This window comes from Micromys minutus (genome assembly GCF_963924665.1).
Source record: "Micromys minutus genome assembly, chromosome: 7".
In the NCBI taxonomy this organism is placed as follows: domain Eukaryota; kingdom Metazoa; phylum Chordata; class Mammalia; order Rodentia; family Muridae; genus Micromys; species Micromys minutus.
Genome location: NC_137976.1, coordinates 169294 through 189322, shown reverse-complemented (window position 1 = coordinate 189322; position 20029 = coordinate 169294). Strand labels below are relative to the sequence as shown.

Genomic DNA, 20029 nt, shown 5'->3' with positions numbered 1-20029 from the left:
TGTCTTCTGTCTCTGTCTGTCTGTCTGACACACACACACACACACACACACACACACACACACACACACACACACAAAGCATGTGCCCCATAGAGCAAATTTGAAAAGACAGGAAACCAACACTTTATCTTCATCCACCCAGACTGGCCTCTCTTAATAACATGTGAAAACCCTGAGCCACTAAGGAGGCAGCCACAGCTGCAAACAGGTTTATTGCAGAATCATCATCTCCAGAAACAATATACACTTACGGACATGGGAATTCAGAAATCAAGTGATACAGACTAAGCAAAGCAGAGATTGCACAGAGAAGCTAGCGCAGTGGCTAGCAGCTGTTTTGGAAATGGTACTTCAGTCTTTCAGTGCTAGTATGTGTATTAAAAATAACGTGTGATCTGGAGGTCACGTGTGGCACTGTTTGCATAATGTAATGACTACATGGAAAACGAGGGTGAAAGCTGGAACCACTGTGGACATACTCATACGTGTGTCCACATGATAGGACATAAGTCCAGAGGAGCTGCCCCTGCAGTGGTAAAAGTCACCTGACAGAAACAAAGGCATCAACCAACCTGTTGGATACTCTGTACAGCAGAATTTGTCTCATCACCCACATTGCTTGTGAACTCTGGCTCCTTTTCAGGGTATTCGCTGAAGGTGGTATCCTCAGGCACTGGAGCCCCTGCTTCCTCCTCTGGCTTCTGCTTTCTCTTGTGGCTGCGTTTGGCATGCTTTCCATGCTTACCTTCTGCCAGGTCCTCCTGCTCCAGGCCCAGTGCAGGCTGTGAGAAGATTGGTATCAGTACCCACCAGGGCAGAGGGTCACATCTGGATGGGGGCCAGGGCAGCGTGTAGTGCCTTAGACATAGCCATAGGGCATCAAGCTGTCATAGGAAGTAGCTTTGGTTCAAAGAGAAACATCTTTAAAGGAGAAATATTTCTCTCCTGGGGAACTCAGATCAAGGAAAGTGCTTGTGAGCCACTATCCACAGCAGGAGCACTGGATGGAAATGATTAAAACTCTGCAGGCATTTTCTGCTGCTTTCTATACAGGCTTATCCTTCTGCTTACACAGTTCTGAGAGTGTTGGCAAGATGGGCTGTGACCAGCACAGCTGGAGGAGAGGGGCCAGGTGGTCCTACTCAACTTGTCTTCCTTAGGGTAGACAAACACACTGCAGCTGGCCAAAGTATGGTGTTGGAGACACTTTCTTTCCCACCCTCACCTATGAACTGTCAGGCACATAAATGGTTCACAGAAGGGGTAGATGTGGATTTTACCCATTCATTCCTTAAGACACTGACACCTGAACTCATGGGGCACTCATTAGCACAAGACAAAGCACTTAGGTATAGATTTAAACACTGACAGCACAAAATACTCTCTTTGTGACTAAAAATAAAATTGTCATAAAAATATTGAGTATATCCAGGCATGATGGTACATATCTGGGATTTTAGTACTTGAGCAGTAAAGACAGGAGGACTAGGAAGTCAAGGCTGACCTTGGCGACATAGGAGGTCAGGTTAAGATCAACCTGAACCACATGAGATCCTGCCTCCAAAAAAAAAAAAAAAAAAAAAGTATTGAGTAAAAGTTCCTTTAAAATCTAGGTTTGGCCTGGTGTGGTGGTATACACTTTTAATTCCAGCACTGCGGAGACAGAGGCAGGAGGAACTCAGTGGGCTCAAAGCCAATGTGGGCTACATAGCATTCTAGGCTTGCCAAGCATATATAGTGAGGCTCTGTCTAAAAAGAAAGAAATTCTAGGTTTGCCTAATATGGTTAAGTTTAATAATCATAATAAAATTCCTGGAAATGATCAATTAAAAGCATTTTTATGTATTCTTTTTTGTTTTTCTTTTATTTTTTCATAGTTGAGGATTAAATCCAGGGCCTTGCACTTGCTAGGCAAGTGATCTACAACTGAGCTAAATCCCCAACCCATTTTTTTATGAGTGTTGCTTGCATATATGTATGTGTGCCACATATGTGCACCATGTATATGCCTTGGTGCCCACAGATATAGGAAGAACGGTACTGGAATCCCTAGAACTAGAGTTATAATAACTGTGAGCCATCATATAGTTGCTGGGAACTGAACCTAGTCCTTTGAAAGAGCCACAAGTGTTCCCAGGCACTGAGCCATTTCTCTAGCCCCCAAAACTACCTGTTTTCTTAAGGTGTATGTACCAGCATCTGAACATTTGAATTCATAGCTACAAATTAAGATACAGTCTCTAAGGCTCTGGGAAAAAGGAAAAGCAGATGACACCCCAGTGAGGCTATGCTGCTATATGGGCATGATCAATGGGGTATGTCTGGGGCCTGCTCCTATATGTAGTCTGTTCCCTTAGGGTCTACTTGGTATGTTGAGGTTCTGCTCCCCTCACACTCATCCCTGCAGATGTGTTCTATGCTGCTTACCTGGACAATGCCAATAGAAGATGCATCGATGGTGGTGGTCTCAGGGAGGTGGTCCAGATCATCAATCCGAACAGCGAGGACCTGTAAGGGGCAGAAAGCAATGGGTAGCGTTGTTGTGCCCACCCAATGGCTGCCCTGATGATGCAGCAGGAGTCCAAACTCATTGTGCAAGGTCTACTGCTGTAGGAGACTGAATACTAATTAATGAACTCATCCTCTGCTTCTGACTCCTAGGCTCAGGACTCACTGAAACTAATTCTAGAATGATCTCTAGGGCATCCCCCAATCCTGTCCTCTGACCCTCATCTCAAGCCTCTGAAGTGTTATCTGGCCTGGTGGGGACATCTGGTACCTGTCATGTAGTTCCTGTCCTCAGATGGAGGCTACTTCCTCTTTCTGTGGACTCCATGACATGTGATGTCAGTGAGGTATCAGTGCACCCTGTCATCACTGGGAGCTAACAGAGCAACAAGCCTGTCCTACAAGGAACCACCAAAAGGAGGTTTATATGGGTCAAACACTATACCCTTCACATAATACACACAGCTACATGCAGGTCAGCTTTGTGGCAAAGTGAGGGCCTAGTCCTACCTTGCCTTTATTAGTTCTGCTCAAGAGGGTGCTTAGCATGTGTCATTCACACCATAACCTATCTTATAAGTCCACATGACCTCTCACCAACCCCACTGTCCTATCAATGGTGAGCAATACTCTCAGCTGCTTACACTCATTGCTTATCTCATAACTGAAGACTAATTAAGTCCCATGTAAGGCAACCGACATAGCACAGGAAAGAAAATGAATGCCCCAGGAAGGCATATGAAAGGTGAGCTGCCAAAGAAACCAGGTGTAGAGAAACTGCAAGACTGAAAGGAAGCCTACATCTGACCTCACCCCAACAGCCCTTAAATCTGTTTCTAAGTGGAAGAAAGCAAAAGTGAAACTTTATTTATTTGGTTTTGTTGTGAGAAGAAGGTGGTTGGACTGGGGCCAAGTTCACTGAGTGATTTCCTAGTATTTGTGAAGCCCTGGGCTCAAGGCTCAGCACAACATAAAACTGGGTGTTGAGGTGCATGTCTACAATCTCAGCACTCAGAGAATTGGAAGTAGGAAGATCAAAAGTTCAAAGTTATTCTCAGATACATAGTGAGTTCTAGGCCAGTCTGGGCTACACAAGATCCTATCTCAGGAAGAATAAAAAAATGATACAATTCAGAGATGTTAAGACTAGGACTCTACCTTAAATTCACACTGTACCAGGACAAAGGTATCTCAAGCTGAGCAGGCACCCCCAGTCCATAGTAGGGCCAGAACATGCTATGGAAATTTGGGAATGGGTCCCCACCAGACTAACCTCGGGATGCTTGCGCCGCATGTGTCTGCTCATGGAGGCCCGGGTGGACACCTTGGTGCCACACAGCTGGCAGCTCTGTGCTTCCACCTTGTCATGGGTGAGCTGAACATGTTTTTGAAGCATGTACTCCGTGACGTACTTCTTGTCACACACAGAACAAGTCCACTGCTTGCCTACTTCTCACACACGTAAATGGGGTAGAAAAGAGAAATGCCAGTTAACAGAGAGCTACTAATGCTTCATTCATCTTCCAAACCAAGCATCTACTATAACCTCTTTTCCTTTAGAGAGAGCCATCACCTGGTCAGACCAGCGGGATACCACTGGCCCAAGACTAGCAGGAACAGTTGCTCAGGGTCCTTGAAGAATGGACACTGGAAAGGCACCATGGGATTTAGAGGCCAAGGAGCTGCATTAAAAACCATGATAGTATGTCTGTTCTTTTGTGACTGGGTTATGCAGTCACTGATAGTGGGATGCTAACCCCAGAGGCTCGACTGCCCCAGAAACAACTCACAGACTGTGTGAAGTTCAAGAAAAAAACAAAACAAAACAAAACAAAACAAACAAACAAAAAAAAAGTCATGCTCAATCCTTACACACCAAGAACACATTGACAAATTCCGGGTTACACCCTGTTTTACATGTACTCTTTGCTCATTGTAAAAAAAAAAAAAAAAGAAAAGAAAAGAAAAAAAAAAAAAAAAAAGCCAAGCACTGACACAATTGTATTTGTATACATTTATGCAAAAATGTTTAAATTTTTTTATCTTTGTTTTTTAAAATAAAGTTAAAAAAAAAAAACCCATGATAGTCCTATTCTGCAAGTGTTTATGAAAAGAGCAGGTGTTCTCATCTCTGTACACTTGCACAGCCTAGACCATCCTTGAGACTCAAGTTACCTGTGTGGATGAGCTTGTGTGTCTCCATTGTATTCCTCTCACTGAATGTCTTCCCACATAATTCACACATGAAGTCTTTAATTCCTGCAGGAAAAATCATGTTTGAAATCACAAGCTTAGTGAGTTTTCAATTTAAGTGTACACATTCAGTCTCTTTATGCTTCAGGATTTGTAGTACCTCAGGGTAATGGTAAATTATCAAAAAAAAAAAAAAATCAGTATTTATTTAAAAATTTACCCAGTAAACTGTTGCCTCAAATTTAGGCCTTTATTCAGATTTTTTTTTTTAAATGACAACATTTGAGAAGGCCTGAGAATACAGAATACAAGGGTGAAGACAGAAAGTTTCTCTAAGCAGTGTAATTTACCTAGACCTGTACTTAGCCTCAAAAAGCCTTAGGTAAGATGTGCAGTAAGTAAACATCAACAGAAAGCCAGGACCCAAGGCAAGAGTGGGAATGTCCATGAAAGACAGCAGAGTTTCTGTGGACGCACGAAGAACCAAGGATTTTCCACTACTGACCAGCACACCCAAAGGACAAGTATGATCAAGCAAAATCATCCCAGGATGAAAGGACTATTCAATCTATGCAAATTGATAAATGTGATATGGTATAGCAACAGGATAAAGGGCAAAAAAAATCTCATGATCATTTCTCAAGTTGATGCAGAAAAAGTATGTGATAAAATCAACTGTCCTTTCAAAATAAAATATTAACAAAGCAGGTACAGAAGGATCATACCTCAGCATGAGGTTATGTATGGCAAATTTACAGCCAGCATTGTACCTAAAGGGAGACAATGAAGTAGGCTCTACTATAATCTAAAAGGAGACAAGGTATTGGTTCACATGCTTGTTTGTCAAGATAGCACCTCAAGTTTTAGCATAGTAATTATGCAAGAGGGAAACAAAAACCAAAAATGTAGAAAAGAGGAAGTCAAGTAGTTCCTATTTGTACATAGCACACCTCCATGTGGGAAAGCCTTAAGATTCCCCTAAGATCTTCTGAACTGGTAATGATGGGAATTACATAATACATAAAAAACCAACACACAAAAATGTACATACAAAGAACTGAAGGCTAAGGATGTGGCTTGGTGCTTATTTGGCATGTGCAAAGCTCTGGGTCTGACCCTGACTGCATAAACCTAGTGTGGCAGTGAACACCTGTAATCTCAGATAGCAGAGAGAAGGGGATCAATAGTTCCAGAAGGAGTTCAAGGTCAACTTCTTGAGATAAAAATTATACATCAATGTATATATTCTGGGGAAGAAATCATGACAACATACATCATCTGCATATATAAAAATGTTATGAAGCCTGTTATTTTGTACAATAAATACACACTAAATAAAAGAAAAATCTTGAGAGTCAGGGAAGTTGAGGCTGGATACTTAGCAAATGCTTTTAAAGAGAAGAATTACCATATTCAGGACAGGGATTCTGTGCTCAAGTCTTCAGACACACAACAGAGCATGACAAAAGGCATTTGATTTCTCTTAGGCACAAACAAATTACTGGGAAAGAGAGACAATAAAGATGCTGGGACTAGTGGAAGAACATATTCCTCAAATTCACAAGATCCTTTCAGGTAATAGTAAACTTAAAGTAGTCAAAAGTCCAGCCCCTGAAGGCTTTCAAACAGAGGGAACACAAGCCTCACACATGCACTGGTGTTAGGAGTGTGGTTGCTGAAGTCTGAGGAGCAGATTGTAAAGGCTGATGCCACTACAGCTTCAGATTATAAAATACAAGTCATTTTTATTTAAACGAAAGTTTTTAATTTAAGGTATACTCTATTTTTTTTGTGTTTTGATTTTTTGAGACAGGGTTTCTCTCTATAGTCCTGGCTGTCCTGAAATGTACCCTGTACATTAACTTCAAACTCAGAGATCTACCTGCTTCTCCCTCCTGAGTGCTGGGATTAACAGTGTGAACCACCACTTCCTGCCTCAAAGTATATTTTAAATTAAAAATAATGAAAGCAATTCCAGTCACAATAGCTAAAAAGAAACAAATACCTAGGATATAATGAAATCAGTGAAATGTTCCTACGATGAAAATTGTGAACATAATAAAATCCACTACAACTCCAAAAATCGCAGAGATGCTTCATGTTCATAGACTATAGGAATGAATACTATTAAAATGTTGACTCAACCCAGGGATTTATAGGTTCAGTAAAATACACCAAAAACTTCTTTATAAAATCAGAAACCACAATTCTGAAGTTTGAATGAAAGCCTGGCAAAAATAACAGAAATGACCTGGAACAAAATATAAAGAGCTGCAGGAACCAGTACCTTGTTTTAAGACACCACAGAGTCCTAAGTACAAAACCATGATAATACTAGCATTAGGAAAAAAAACAAAAAAACAAAAAAACACACATCCACAAAATAGTTCCTAAAATAAAGCCATGCATGACTCTCAACAACGGTGCCATGAAAAATGGATGCCTACATGCAGAAACTTCAAACTTGACTCTAACCTCTACAAAAAACCAACTTAGAATGAATCAAAGATTAAATAAATATAATAACTTGGTACTAAAAGAAAACATAGGAGAAACATTTCAAGACATTAGTACAGCAATGCTATCTGAGATGCGCCCTGAAGCCCAGGAAACAACAGCAAAACTATATCATACCATGAAACATCTCTAGAGCAAAGGAAAGAGCTCAGAGTAAAGAGACAATGGACAAAATGGGAGAAGACACCTGTTAGCCAGTTATCTAACAGTTCATGTGAATAATGTATAATGAGCTGACATTGTAACAAGCAATTCAAGCTAAAAATAAAAAATAATTATAATAGACACAAATATATGAAAAATACTCACTAACACCAGTCACCAACGAAACAAAAACCAATACTCCAATGAGCAGCCAGCTCACCCTAGTTAGAATGGTTATTACTAAAAATAAAAACATCCCAGGGGTAGTGGGTGGTGGCAGCGGTGCACACCTTTAATCTTAGCACTCAGGAGGCAGAGGTAGACTGATTTATGTGAGTTCGAGGCCAGCCTGGTTTACAGAATAAGTTCCAGGACAGCCAGAGTTACAGAGTGGGAGTGGAGAGAGAAACACTAAAAAGACATGGGAATAAAGATGTCACACTGATGATGATGGGGTAGGTTTGTGATCCTTTGCAGAAATAAGAGTGCCCCAGTAAGTGACTATGATTTCCAGGGTTCTAGCCAGAGACCATTGGCAAACTTATAAAAGATGCCTGGCACAGACATTTACAGTGAGGTTCTACAGTATACACTGTATACACAGGGTCACAGTGTTCATGAAGTAAGGGAGCTCTGAGATGCACAGTCTCATCACACAACAGCTAGCATAGTAAGCAAGAAAGAGAAAGCGCTAGAAAAAGAAAGCCTAGAGAAACTCTCTGTATCACTACTAGCTCTAGGGTCATTTGGTTTAGAAGAGTTGGGACACCTGTGTGCCGTTTGTAGTGCTTGAGCATGTTGACCTTCTGTGCAAACTTGCGGTGACATTCTTTGCATTCATACTCCTTGATGCCTTTGTGCAGCTTCATATGGTGGCGTAGTGCATGCTTGGTCTTCATACCTGTAGAGAGCAGATCACTATGAGTACCACACTCCCCAGAACTTGCCCCAGGGCATTTGTGTCTCATTCCATTTCCCTGAACCATTGTTCCCTGTCTAAACATAGTGGGCACAATATCCACAGACACAGAATGGGTAGGGAAAAATAAGCTGTGGCCTTATCTTAGAGGGTCCCACTCTACCAGATGCAGAATCCACGAAGTTACTACCTCAGAAGGCCACTAGAGATTTACTGTGACATTAAAATGGCACTGTATCAACAACAGCATTTGAGATGATGTAGTGAGGTGTACAGGAAGTCTATCTTGATGACATAAATAGTAACTAAGATGAGGACACTAGATCTACATTTTCTTTTAAAAGTCATTCCTTTAAAAAAATTTTTAGCTGGGCAGTGGTAGTGTATGCCTTTAATTCTAGCACTTAGAAGGCAAAGGCAGGTGGATCTCCGTGAATCTGATCCCAGCACTGTCTAAAGAGTGAGTTCTAGGACAGCTAAGACTACACAGAGAAACCCTGTCTTGAAAATGTGTGTGTGTGTGTTTGAGGAGGGGAATGAAGGGGGGCACTTAAGGTCAGAGGACAATTCTCCAGAGTCAGTAGAAGCACCTCTACCTACCAAGCCATCTTCCCAGATGAATACCTTTAACTTATTGCAGCCAATCTTAGGCACCAAAATAACCCAAAATCTTATTGACTACAGGCTGAAGATGAGGAAAGGGTGAAGTACCCTCACCAGCCACGACCCAGTTGGGTGAACAGCAATAGTTACTGGCAGCAGCAGTACACCCAGAGTGCTCACATATCAGGGCAGGCAGGGTACAGTCCTTAGACCTACCAGCAGACAAGCCAGAATGGTCTCACACTGAGTGGGAGCAGTGCCCAAAAGCTCCCTCTCAGTTCCAAGCTCAACTGGACAACAGCCCACCCAGTCCCATTTCTCACTACTCATCTTCACTTGTCTCCATGTGGAGACCTCAGGCAACCTAGCTGGGCCACAGGGCTTATCAAATCAGAGCCAGCAGAGGGCGTGTGAGTCCCACTCTGTGTCTCTCAGCTGCCAGTTGCTGGCTGGGTAAGTGCCAGGCCTTTCTAACCATGGAAGAGCAATTTTACCTTAATTCCCACCTTTGCCCAATCCTCAAACTAAAAATGTCACATATCTCCTACCACCCAAGGACAAAACCATAGGTGATGAGAAAGAGAGATTCAGCCAAAGCCTGACCACCTAGCAGGCTATTCTTTAGGTACCCATTCTTAATCCCTCTCTAGCCCTGCCTCTCCCACATCAGGCTCTCCTCAAAACAGTGGCCCCAGTATTGTCATCTATCACTGCTTGTCTGTCTGTCTTGCAAAGGACTGCAGTCAGCTGGTACAAACCTCGCCCACACAGTTCCAACACCTATTAATGGTCTCATTCATTCATTCTCATAAGTGCTATGATCTATTTGTGTACCATGGACTAGAGACCAATAGTTATGCTAGACAGAGCTCCCTGGTTTCACAGGGCTTCTCTTCTAAGTGAAACTGGGAGATTAGAGAACCCACAGAGTATGTGGCAAGAGAAGGAAAAACGAGGCAGAACAAGGCAAAGAAGGGCTTGAGGAGAGAGGTTATACTCAAGGTCATTCTTGGCTACACATGGAACAGGAGGCCAGCCTGGGCTACATGGACTCTATCTTAAACAATAGATCATTATCAACTTGGAACATCCAGCTTTTCTTGCAGGCTATACAGATGTCTTGTGAATGACTTTTATGATAAGTGATGTGATTTTGAGAAAGATTCCTATACCTGGGACCCTGGACCGCCTTTGTCAAGACTCATGATTCTTAGCAGCCTCCCCCGCCCCCCCCTTGTAGGCACAGATTACATCTATGTTTGGGTCTAGAATTAGTGATCACAAGCAAGCTGGATGCAAGGCTGAACACGCTCTAATGGCTTGGGGTGTCCCATGACTCCAGGGATACCCTGTGGCTCAGAGAGACCTTCTGATGCTCCAGGCACACACCCACCTTTCCCGCACTCGGCACACAGGTACTCTCGGATGTTGTCATGCACACGCATGTGCTCTTTCAGCATGTCCTTCCTGGCAAAGGACTTTCCACACTGCTCACAGGCATGGCTTTTCACACCTATAAACAAAGAAAGCAGTGCCTGAAAGCCTTAGCCCACAACAGAAAGAGTTCTCAGCAAGAAGCACATGCGGACTGCCTTTTCAGACATGTTCCATGGGAGTCTTTGGCATGAAAAGGCCCTGAGGACTGGGAGTAAACACAGATGGATTAGAAAGTTGTACTGCAAGTGGCATGAGAGCTGGAGAAACGGAGACACAGCCAAGGTGTGGCTGTCTGTACATGGAGCCAGGGAGCCTGATGGAGGAATCCTGCTGCTAAGGCAGGTGAGCTGACGCCAAACATCACTACAGGAGCATGTTACCTGTGTGGATGAGTTTGTGGCGCTCCAAGTTTCCTATGCTATTGAAGATCCGCCCACAGATCTCACAGGGATGAATGTACCTGAAAGTAGAGGCAAATATTAGGAGCTACACACCTGTAGGGACTCATCACCTGAGTGGTTCACCCACTGTGAAGGCCTTATCTGCTATAAGGGAATCCTTAGCTGTGAGAAGCATATGTGAAAGTTCCTTTATCAGTGGAGGTGAGGCAGCAAGGTAATCTGATCTCAGCTTCTGTAATGAGCTGAATTGTGTCCCTCAAATTGTTGTTGAAGTCCTAGATAAAAATGTGGCTGTATATGGAGACAGGCATTTATAGAATAGATCAAAATGGAGTCACCATGATGACCCTAATCCTTAAGAAGAGGAAACAAGAGACAGATATGTACAGAAGGCTGAGCACGAGGACACAGAGAAGATGCCATGCACTAGTCAAGTAGTTTAGGGGAACTCTGAGATACTTGATATGAAACCACAGGCTCCAGGGCCAGGAAGTATGAGGCACTGGGTCATAGCAATCCTGAGAGGTGAATTCATCCTGTTACTCACTACACAGCTCTGGAGTGACTTTTGACACGGGGCAGCATAAATGAAACCTATTTATGATGGAAAAGTGCTGACTTGTCAAGTAGGCCAACATACCTTACTGTTAGAATCCTGTGAGGAAAAAGATGAGGATGAGAAATGAAGCCTAGGAGGCCAGAGGAAGGACAGGTGCCCCGAATATCTGGCATTAGGTAACCCAGGGACTGTGATTTACTAAGTTGAGCACTGAGGTTTTGCAGGGTCCCCCTCTTTTGCACAGAGTCTTACTTCTGCACGTTGGGGTCAGGCAGGTTCTCTCGGTGGATAACCATATGGGCATGGTAAGTAGCCTTGAGTGCAAAGCGTCGATGGCAGATACTGCAGCCATGGCCCTTCTCCTTGTGAACCTCCATGATGTGCTTCAGGTATTCCTTTCCACGGCCAAAAGTGAGCTGCAAGAACACAGGGTGGAGGCTGCTGATCCACAGCATCCTTGGGCATCTTTACTACCTACACTTGTATCAGCTAAGCTAGACACCCCAGGAGGATCAGTTACTCATGCCAGAGAGGGGTTTGGGGTGGGATATGCACAGAAGTTTGCTGTTTAACGGGGGAGGGGGGGGGGGCTATGGAAGCTCAGATCATGGACTGCTTGGAAATGAGTTGTCTTCCCTGTAAGCATGCACCCTGCCTTGTGTAGCATGGATTAGTTTCAGGCTGGTTGGATCAAGAGGAATGGGTCAAAACATCCCTAGTCTGAGGCTAGTGAGGCTACCTAGGTTAGTTCCCAAGGCACTGGTTCTACCCTAGTCAGTAGTCCTGCTTATGTGTGTGCCAAACCATCAGTGGGTTCTGATGGGTGTGAGGACCATGGTTATCATCCCTAAGCTTAGGTGATATGGGGCAATCTTCTTCAGTGGAAAGAAATTGGACAAAACAGTGCTGTGAGTTCCCCATAGCTTTATAATCAAAAGCCATGCTTGGGGCAGGGTGTTGAGTACCTGGCACCTCTTGCAGCTGTACTTGTGTGGCTCAGAGTCTGCGCTCTCATCAGAGTTGTCATCGTTCTCCTCTGAGGAGATCCCAATCTTGCCAATGAACTCTTCCCGCTGGTGGTCATCCATTAGTGCGATATCCTGCAGAAGAGTCACAAACCCAGCCTCTAACACAGTGAACTGGTGCACTGGTCATTACTTTGAGGAAATCAGTTGTTTGCCTAGAGAGCTATACCTATGTCCCTTGGGATGGTACTGGTCCTGGCCATTTTGTGGTACAGGCATTCACCAACTCTCAGAGTCACCTGTACAGCACCTACCTTTGCCCAGGCAAAGTCCTGGAGGACAGCTCAGACTGCTGCAACACTGCTCTGGACTGGGCTCTACTTTGCACTGGGCCTTTGACTTGGACAGGTACTTTCCCCACCTGTCCTCATAACCAGTTGGGCTCCTGTACTGCTCATCTTTTCCCTAAAGGCAGGGAGACAGCAGACTGCCACCATCCTTATATCCATTGTTCTGGGAATGGCCCAGGTAAGAGTGATCTGTCAAGCCCCACACAGGAGAAATCTGTGTTCAGGCCCTACAGCTGGACAAACAGGTGTGCTAGTATAAGTCTGTATAAAGAGCCTGCCAATGCCCATGTGTTAAAATTTTACCCCTAGAGTGACAGTGTGAGATAGCAGGGCTTCTGGGGAATGACAGGGTCTGACACCCATAAGTTGGAATATAGCCTTTAAAAGGAAGACTCCAAAAACAGTCTCATCCCTCCACCATGTGAGGAAAGAACAAGAGAGTGATGGATGGATGAAGAAGCCTTTAATAGACAGTGAACTTTCCAACACCTTCATCTTGAACTTTCAGCTCCAGAACTGTGAAATACAGTCTGTTGTTGGTGACATGCTAAGAGATACTGCCCCAGAATGGGCCAGGTCCCCAAGTGCCACCTGTATGGGACCTATACCTTGAAGTGGACATGAATGTGGTCCCTGAGTACGTCCACTCGGAAGAACTTGCGCCCACAGATCTCGCAGGTGTACTTCTTGTCACCGTGGGTCAGCAGGTGCTTGTTCATGTTGCTACGGCACGAGAACACCTGGGGATAGGGAATCAGTGCGGTGAGGGCTAGGCTGGACATACATATGAGCTGATCCCTATGGCCCACAGGATAAGCTACTTTTAGGCCTAGAATACTTGTGGCAAGTTCTAGACTTATGGTAATTTAGATATCCACTCCTATTACAATAAAGGACACATTGTTTCTAGTCTCTGCTGCAGTGGTAGTGGGGCAGAGTGCTTATGCTGAGTTAAACAGCTCACTGGCACAGAGCCTACTGAGGAGCTATGCAGATATACCTACAAGTTTCTCAAAATAGATACCAAAAAAGACACTCAGCTCAGTTTGAATACTGTTTCATGTTGTTTTCAATTTCCAGCTCAGAGAATGGATGCAGATTTACTCATGTATCCACACTAGTCCTCTGGGAGCCACGTAACAGCCAAAGTCAACCCTAAGCAGGGGCTGGAAGAATGTAGTCTAAAAAGTAGACATGCAACCATTTCCAGGCACCCAGGAGCACCACTGACCACAGGTCATCCAATGGCAGGGCTTGCCTCAGATGAGGTGCCCCAGAGCCTACTTATCTATTGCCATAGGCTCCCCACCTCCCTGTCCCTGCACCATCTAGCCCCCAAACCCAGAGTTTAAGAAGCTCCACATGACTCTGCTACTTTGCTGATTCACAGGCTTTGTGGGTTGAAAGAAACCAGGAAATACCATGAAAGCAGTCTCTCATTTCCTCTAGAAAGCATCACTGGATCTGGCAGTGCTGCTACTGAAAGACCCCCGAATTGGGGAAGCCCCTCACTCTAGTACCAGAGAATGTGACCCCAAGAACTCACAGAGAGCCTATTTTGCTGCAATCAGGCAAGAGGTTTATTGGGGGGGAGGGGGCAAAAGGACGAGAGCTCTGGGGACAACACATCTCACGAAGGATAGAGGAATCGACCCCAAACTCAATTAGGGGGACATATTTATAGGGAAAATTACATAGGTATTTAGCAACAAGCGCACAGCAATCTCATTGGTTTATTCAAATTGGCATACTCTGCCTATTTTGGACATGGTTCAACTCTAGGCCACTCTGTTTTGGGGCACTCTGACCTTTATACTTGTTTTTCTCAGGACTGTAGAGCCAGACCTTATCGAGACCAGGTGGTCTGCGAGTTTTTGTTCTCAGCCTTGAGACATACTTGTCCTCAAGGAAGGGTTAGTGGTAAAATTTTAACTCTTTCATTACATGCTCAGGAGTAGCCAGCCATGAGGGGCTTGGGATCCCCAATGTGGTGGTGCTCAGGTGCCAATGCTATGCTATGCCAGTAGCTGTGACAGGCTCAGCAGTAGCTCCTTTTCTAAGCAACACCTGAGGCTGCCTGAGTCATGTGTACAGGAACCTCTCAAGAACTATATCCCTAATGTGTACTTGCACAGAGGACCTTTCTAGAACTTGTATCCCTCAATATGCACTCAGTGCTGTAAGGGACATGACTTCTATTCCTCTGGAGACACAACTCGTACTTCCAGTTACCTGAGTTGTCAAAGTTGAGTCTAATGAACAAGCAATGGCGTTCTAGTTGAGAGCAGGTGCTCATTTGTGAAGAACAGGACTATGTGTATGTAGCAGCTGGTCAGGGGCTGAGAGCTCCAGATACATGCACCATAGACATGAGCCAAGGCCAGGTTAGCTCATGTAAGGCACCTATACAACAGCACAGGCTACCTAGGCAAGAATACCTAGTATCTACAACCTAACCTTGATTACCATGGGTTAAGCTATGAAAATACTTAGTCTACCTTAGAAAATACTATCTAGATGCTGAGCAGGTATGGCTAGCACAGACAGCACAAAGCCCCAGGGCATCTTGCCTCTTCAATGTGGAGACAAGGTCCATTCATTCACTAGGACAGCATGTCCCACAGAGTAGATAGAACAAAAAAATTTTCAGCAGATCATTGTAAACCAATTCCAGGTGGCAGAGACCAAAATGCTGACACCTGAGGGATACTTTAGTTAAAAACACATGGTGCATACTGGGAGTCCTTGAACACTGTTGCCCTGGCAGGTGCATCTAACCTTTTGATACTGAAACATGGTATTGTCTAAAAAGTTAACACTTAAGAATTGTAAGTAGAACTGAATGACAAAAAAATAAAACCTCACTGTGGTGGTTAGTTCTTTGGTTAATTTGACACAAGCTAGTGTCATCTAGGAAAAGGGAACATCAATTGAGAAAAATACCTCCATTAACTTGACCTATAGGCAAGTCTGTGGGGGTATTTTCTTGATAATTACTGATAAGAGGCTCCAGTTCACAGTGGGCAGTGCCACCCCTAGGTGAGTTGTCCTGGTGCTATAAGAAAGCAAGCTGAGTAAACAGGGGAGCAAGCCAGTAAGCAGCACTCCTCCATGGCTTCCTGCCCCCAATTTCTGATTGAGTTCCTGCCTTGCCCTCCCTTCATGATGGACTGTAAGCAACTCTTTCCTCTTCAAGTTGTTTTTAGTCATGGTTTACCACAGCAACAGAAACCTAACTAGGATATGTGTTATGTCTTAAATGTAGGATTTTTGTGTTAGGCTGCATTCATAGCTATCTGGGGGTGCAAGGAAATGGCATGCTATAGGCTGAATTTATCTACAAGTTTCCTGGACAATGCTCCCGGATTGCAGCTCTAATCTTGAGTTTAGGAGAATAGTAACTTTGTATCCAACATAAATAGTCCCTGCAGAACATTACCTTGCCACACACTGGGCATCCAGAAGGTTCCTTTTTGTAACGAACCAGGTTTTCCCCGCTGGCCTCCAAGTCTTCTCTCTTCACCCTCCGCACACCTGAAGTCCCAGACCAGACAGAAAATGTGAGGCCATACAACACAGGTCAGATCCCAGAACTGCCTGGAAACTATGTTGGAAATATTGTAGTACCAGATATGCAAGAGGCTGGTGGAGGGTTGCTTAAGCCCATGGGCTTAGGGCTACTTTGGGCAATATAGCAAGACTCCATCTACCTATCTAACTAACCAGCCAAACAAACAACTAATCAACTGTAGGGAGCCATACTGGATTTGGAGACAAAGGGCCGCACCCTAAGATGGTGCTGGCATCTGCCCTCTCTAACTAGTAAACACCCCAAGAGCGCATGCACCTGTATCACGCCACGTTACTGACCAATTATGATGAGACACCTCAGCTGGTGGACAGCAGGGAGGATAAAAGGAGAGAGCCTCCTGGGCACGGGGTTCCCCCTCCACAAAAAAGCATCAAGAAAGGAGTCCTGAATAAACTGCTGAGAGAAGAACCTGGCTGTGTTGCGTCTTTTCCTTGCGGGACGAGGTTGGGCTCGACAATCAACTAAACAACCAACCAACCAAACAAACAAACAAACAAATTCATGCGAAACAGGCAATCTCTAAATAAAAAAGAGAAACCAGGTGTCTTTTCTGGGCATTTCTACATAATATGACATGAACATAGACATGGTGACCTCAGCATCAGAAACAGGCTGATTCAAGGGTTCTAGGACTAAGAGGCACAGCAGACAGTGGATCTGAGGCTAAGGGTATTCTCAACTTCCAGAGCAAGCTGCTGCCCACAGCAATACTGTGGGTCACACGTGAATAGTGTACCTAGTCCAGCTATATTAATCACAGAAAGCAGTGGCTTCTGACAAGGCCCACAGCATACTTGGTTCTGAAAAACTGCTCTGTGTTGGGTTTGAAGGAACATTGTGGTAAGATCAGGTCCAGCCATGACACTGAGCTCAAGTGAGTCAAGTGTCACCTCCCCTGTACAAGCAAGAAATTTAAGGTGTAGTGATTTGTCTATGGTTCTTGGGAGGCTGGGGTGGGGGTGGGGGATCAGAGTACACTCTTAAGAACCTCATGAGACCTTGCTGTATGAATAGATACGGAAACAAGTGTGTGTGTGTGTGTGTGTGTGTGTGTGTGTGTGTGTGTGTGTGAGGGGTTGGTGGTGGGAGGGGACACAGCGTGAACGTAAAGTGTAGGAATTTACTAAGGATATGACCTTGTCTTTTTTTCACAAACTCATGGGCATGTATCTAACAGTTAAGCTTTCTACACAGCCTGAATGTGTTCTGTAGTTTTCAAACACTAACCAGTGAGTGTTTATCTCAGGACTGTGACTCTTAGCAGGAAATAATAAGAAAAGGCTTCATTAGAATGCTGATTTTAACCTCTGTTTCACTTCTTATTCTATGCTTGCTGCCTCACATATGTGCAGAGAGCTGACTCTGCTGGGTCTTTCTCTGACCTCACATAAGCTACTGTGCAGACTGACGGTTCCCACCCACAGTACTCACCAGCATACTCCATTCTCTTTACGTAGCTGAACTGGCCGTTTGCAGGACACCATAATGACTTTTCCTACAGCTTATCAAACTTAAGTCATTCTTCACAGTATTAAAAAGTTCTCTAAAGAAATACTTCAAATAACTATCTAACAGCCAATGGAGTAGTCTAGCTGTGCCTATTTGTTCTCCACTGTTCTTTCTCTCTGCTCACTCCACTGTTAATACTATATTAGGACCCCTAGGGCTGAGGAGGGTCACTGGGTTAGAGGCAGGTGTCTCAGGCCCCAAGCTCACCATCCAAGTGCCGCCTCTGGTGGTCCAGCATGACATCCTTGCGGTAGAACATCTTACTGCAGACCTCACAGGCAAACTTCTTGTCCCCGTGTTTCTTCTTGTGCTTAGAGAGGTTGCTATTGGTGGAGAAGAATCTGAAACACATCTCACATTGGAACGTCTTGTCATCTGTCCAGAGAACAAATACACAAAATGTGGTAAATCACCCCTGATCAGGATCCTACATGTGTGCCTCAGCAGGGTGAACAGCACAATCAAGGCAGGAAACCAACTGAGTACTGTGGCTCAGAGCTCATCTGCTTTGTATGCTCAGCTAGACATACAAATATATACTGGTGTGTCAACTCTCAACAGCTCTCTAGGCTCCTCTCCTTCTATCTGTATGTACTATAAGCTTCCTCAGACCCAGAGGTGGCCTCCTTGTGTCCTCAGCATGCTCCACCTACTTCTCCAGCACAGTGACAATGGCTGGCCTGCCTCCTCTCTGTCTGATTACCTCTTATAGTACCCCTACACCCCAACATCTCTACTTTTCTAAAAAGCTCCCTTTAGTGGTCTAGGCCTCCCTTTAGTGAACACACTCAACACATACCCCATAAATATACATGCACGTGTGTTTGTACACACCCATGTGAGCGCGCGCACACACACACACACACACACACACACACACAGAAACACATTCACACCCATCTCCACTTCTATTCAGCACACAGCACATAAACATACATACTCATATTACAAGGAGTTAGCATCCCCACATGCTGGTCCCCACTTCAAAATCCCTCCTGGAAGGCAGCCAGTCAAGTTGTAGTTCCTGCTTCTGAAAGTCTACACTACCATCTGGCCCTGCCCCCTCTGCCTGGTGCCCAGAGTCTGTTCTACATCCACTGGGTGCCTGTTTCCTTGTGGGTCAGCTCTGAGAATCACTTGCTCTTTTCTGTATCAAGATGTGGATGCATTAGATAGCAGGTGACAAGGATGCCATTTCTTCTCTCAGGAGCAAAGGACAAAATGTCTGTCTCAGCAAATGTTTTCCTATAAAACCCTAGTCTCTACTGGTAGGACTATTTAAGTGAGGTCTATGCGGCAGGAAGTCTCTAGCTCCACTCAGGAGATCCCATGTATAGCCAGCTAGAGGTCAACCCACCTAAAACTGAAGAAAATCAAACATCTTTTCTCCTCCTCTCAGGGGACAAAGACACAGGCAGGGCTATGTCCTTGCCTTCGAGTGGGCACCACACCTGGGGGCAGGGCAGCACAGGAAGCAGTGGCCTAGCTACAGCTTTCCCCACAGCAGGATGGCTCCTCTTGCCAGGGCATGGACCTGCACCTGGCAGTGTAATCTCAATACACATGATGAGAATGACATCATGGCGTTGTCCTGTCTACTATGCAACTCACAATCCCAAAGCTTAATGCTATTCATACAATTCAACCCTCTCTCCCATTTGTTTGGCTACATTACAGAGCAGCTCTGCTAAGTACCAAACAGGTCTACAGCACAGGCAGGCCTCCCTCCCAAGTAGGTGTTCACAGTACAGGTGAGTCTCTGAAGATCACACATGAACCTCCTTTCTTACAGGTTCTGATCATTAGTAACCATGGAAAGCAGCAGTGCTGTCTTGGGCTCTAAATGTTCTCCCTTACAAACCTCTCCTGCTATGTGGAAGGAGACCCTACTTCCAACTATTTTATGTGCTGATCACCTACATAGTCAATTAAGATTACCCAATAACTGGGCATAAGAAACCACTTCTCAGAATGATATTCAACCCCACTCCCATAATCAGTCACTGGAGATATGTACAGACTCTGTAGATAAATGCTCCAGGACATAGTAAAGAGCAAGGGGCTCAGACATCTGAGAAAACAATGGACTTGGATTGCTAGGGGCCCAAGCTGTTAGGAGGCTGTATTTTGGGGCCCTGACTTGGGTCTTGGTAGCTGTTAGTGCCTTCTTTAGGCTTAAAGGGAACACAACAAACACATAGGGAGAGTGACACCAATGCACAGGGGACACAGAAAAGGCCTGACAGCATAGGCTGCAGAAATACTATGCCCTTGAAGCACCCCAGCCCATTATAAATCCTTTGAGGATGCACATTCTACTAACTTCATACCA

General features: G+C 44.6%; 1 protein-coding gene across 2 annotated transcripts in view; it reads right to left on the bottom strand.

Annotated features, from left to right (window-relative positions):
- Nucleotides 1–20029, bottom strand: part of PRDM15 (PR/SET domain 15) — a gene marked incomplete at its 3' end in the record, with an annotated part of 44835 nt that overhangs the window by 811 nt on the left and 23995 nt on the right. The window contains exons 8-19 of one of the 2 annotated variants that reach the window (XM_080919080.1): nucleotides 17905–18072; nucleotides 16036–16130; nucleotides 13205–13336; nucleotides 12247–12381; nucleotides 11534–11697; nucleotides 10702–10781; nucleotides 10278–10397; nucleotides 8132–8263; nucleotides 4684–4767; nucleotides 3782–3957; nucleotides 2428–2508; nucleotides 573–782 (exon numbers count right to left, since the gene is read on the bottom strand). In XM_080919080.1, coding sequence (XP_080775206.1) covers nucleotides 573–782; nucleotides 2428–2508; nucleotides 3782–3957; nucleotides 4684–4767; nucleotides 8132–8263; nucleotides 10278–10397; nucleotides 10702–10781; nucleotides 11534–11697; nucleotides 12247–12381; nucleotides 13205–13336; nucleotides 16036–16130; nucleotides 17905–18072 — 1577 coding nt within the window. The remainder of the gene's footprint in view (nucleotides 1–572; nucleotides 783–2427; nucleotides 2509–3781; nucleotides 3958–4683; nucleotides 4768–8131; nucleotides 8264–10277; nucleotides 10398–10701; nucleotides 10782–11533; nucleotides 11698–12246; nucleotides 12382–13204; nucleotides 13337–16035; nucleotides 16131–17904; nucleotides 18073–20029) is intronic. The other variant, XM_080919081.1, reaches the window with a different exon arrangement.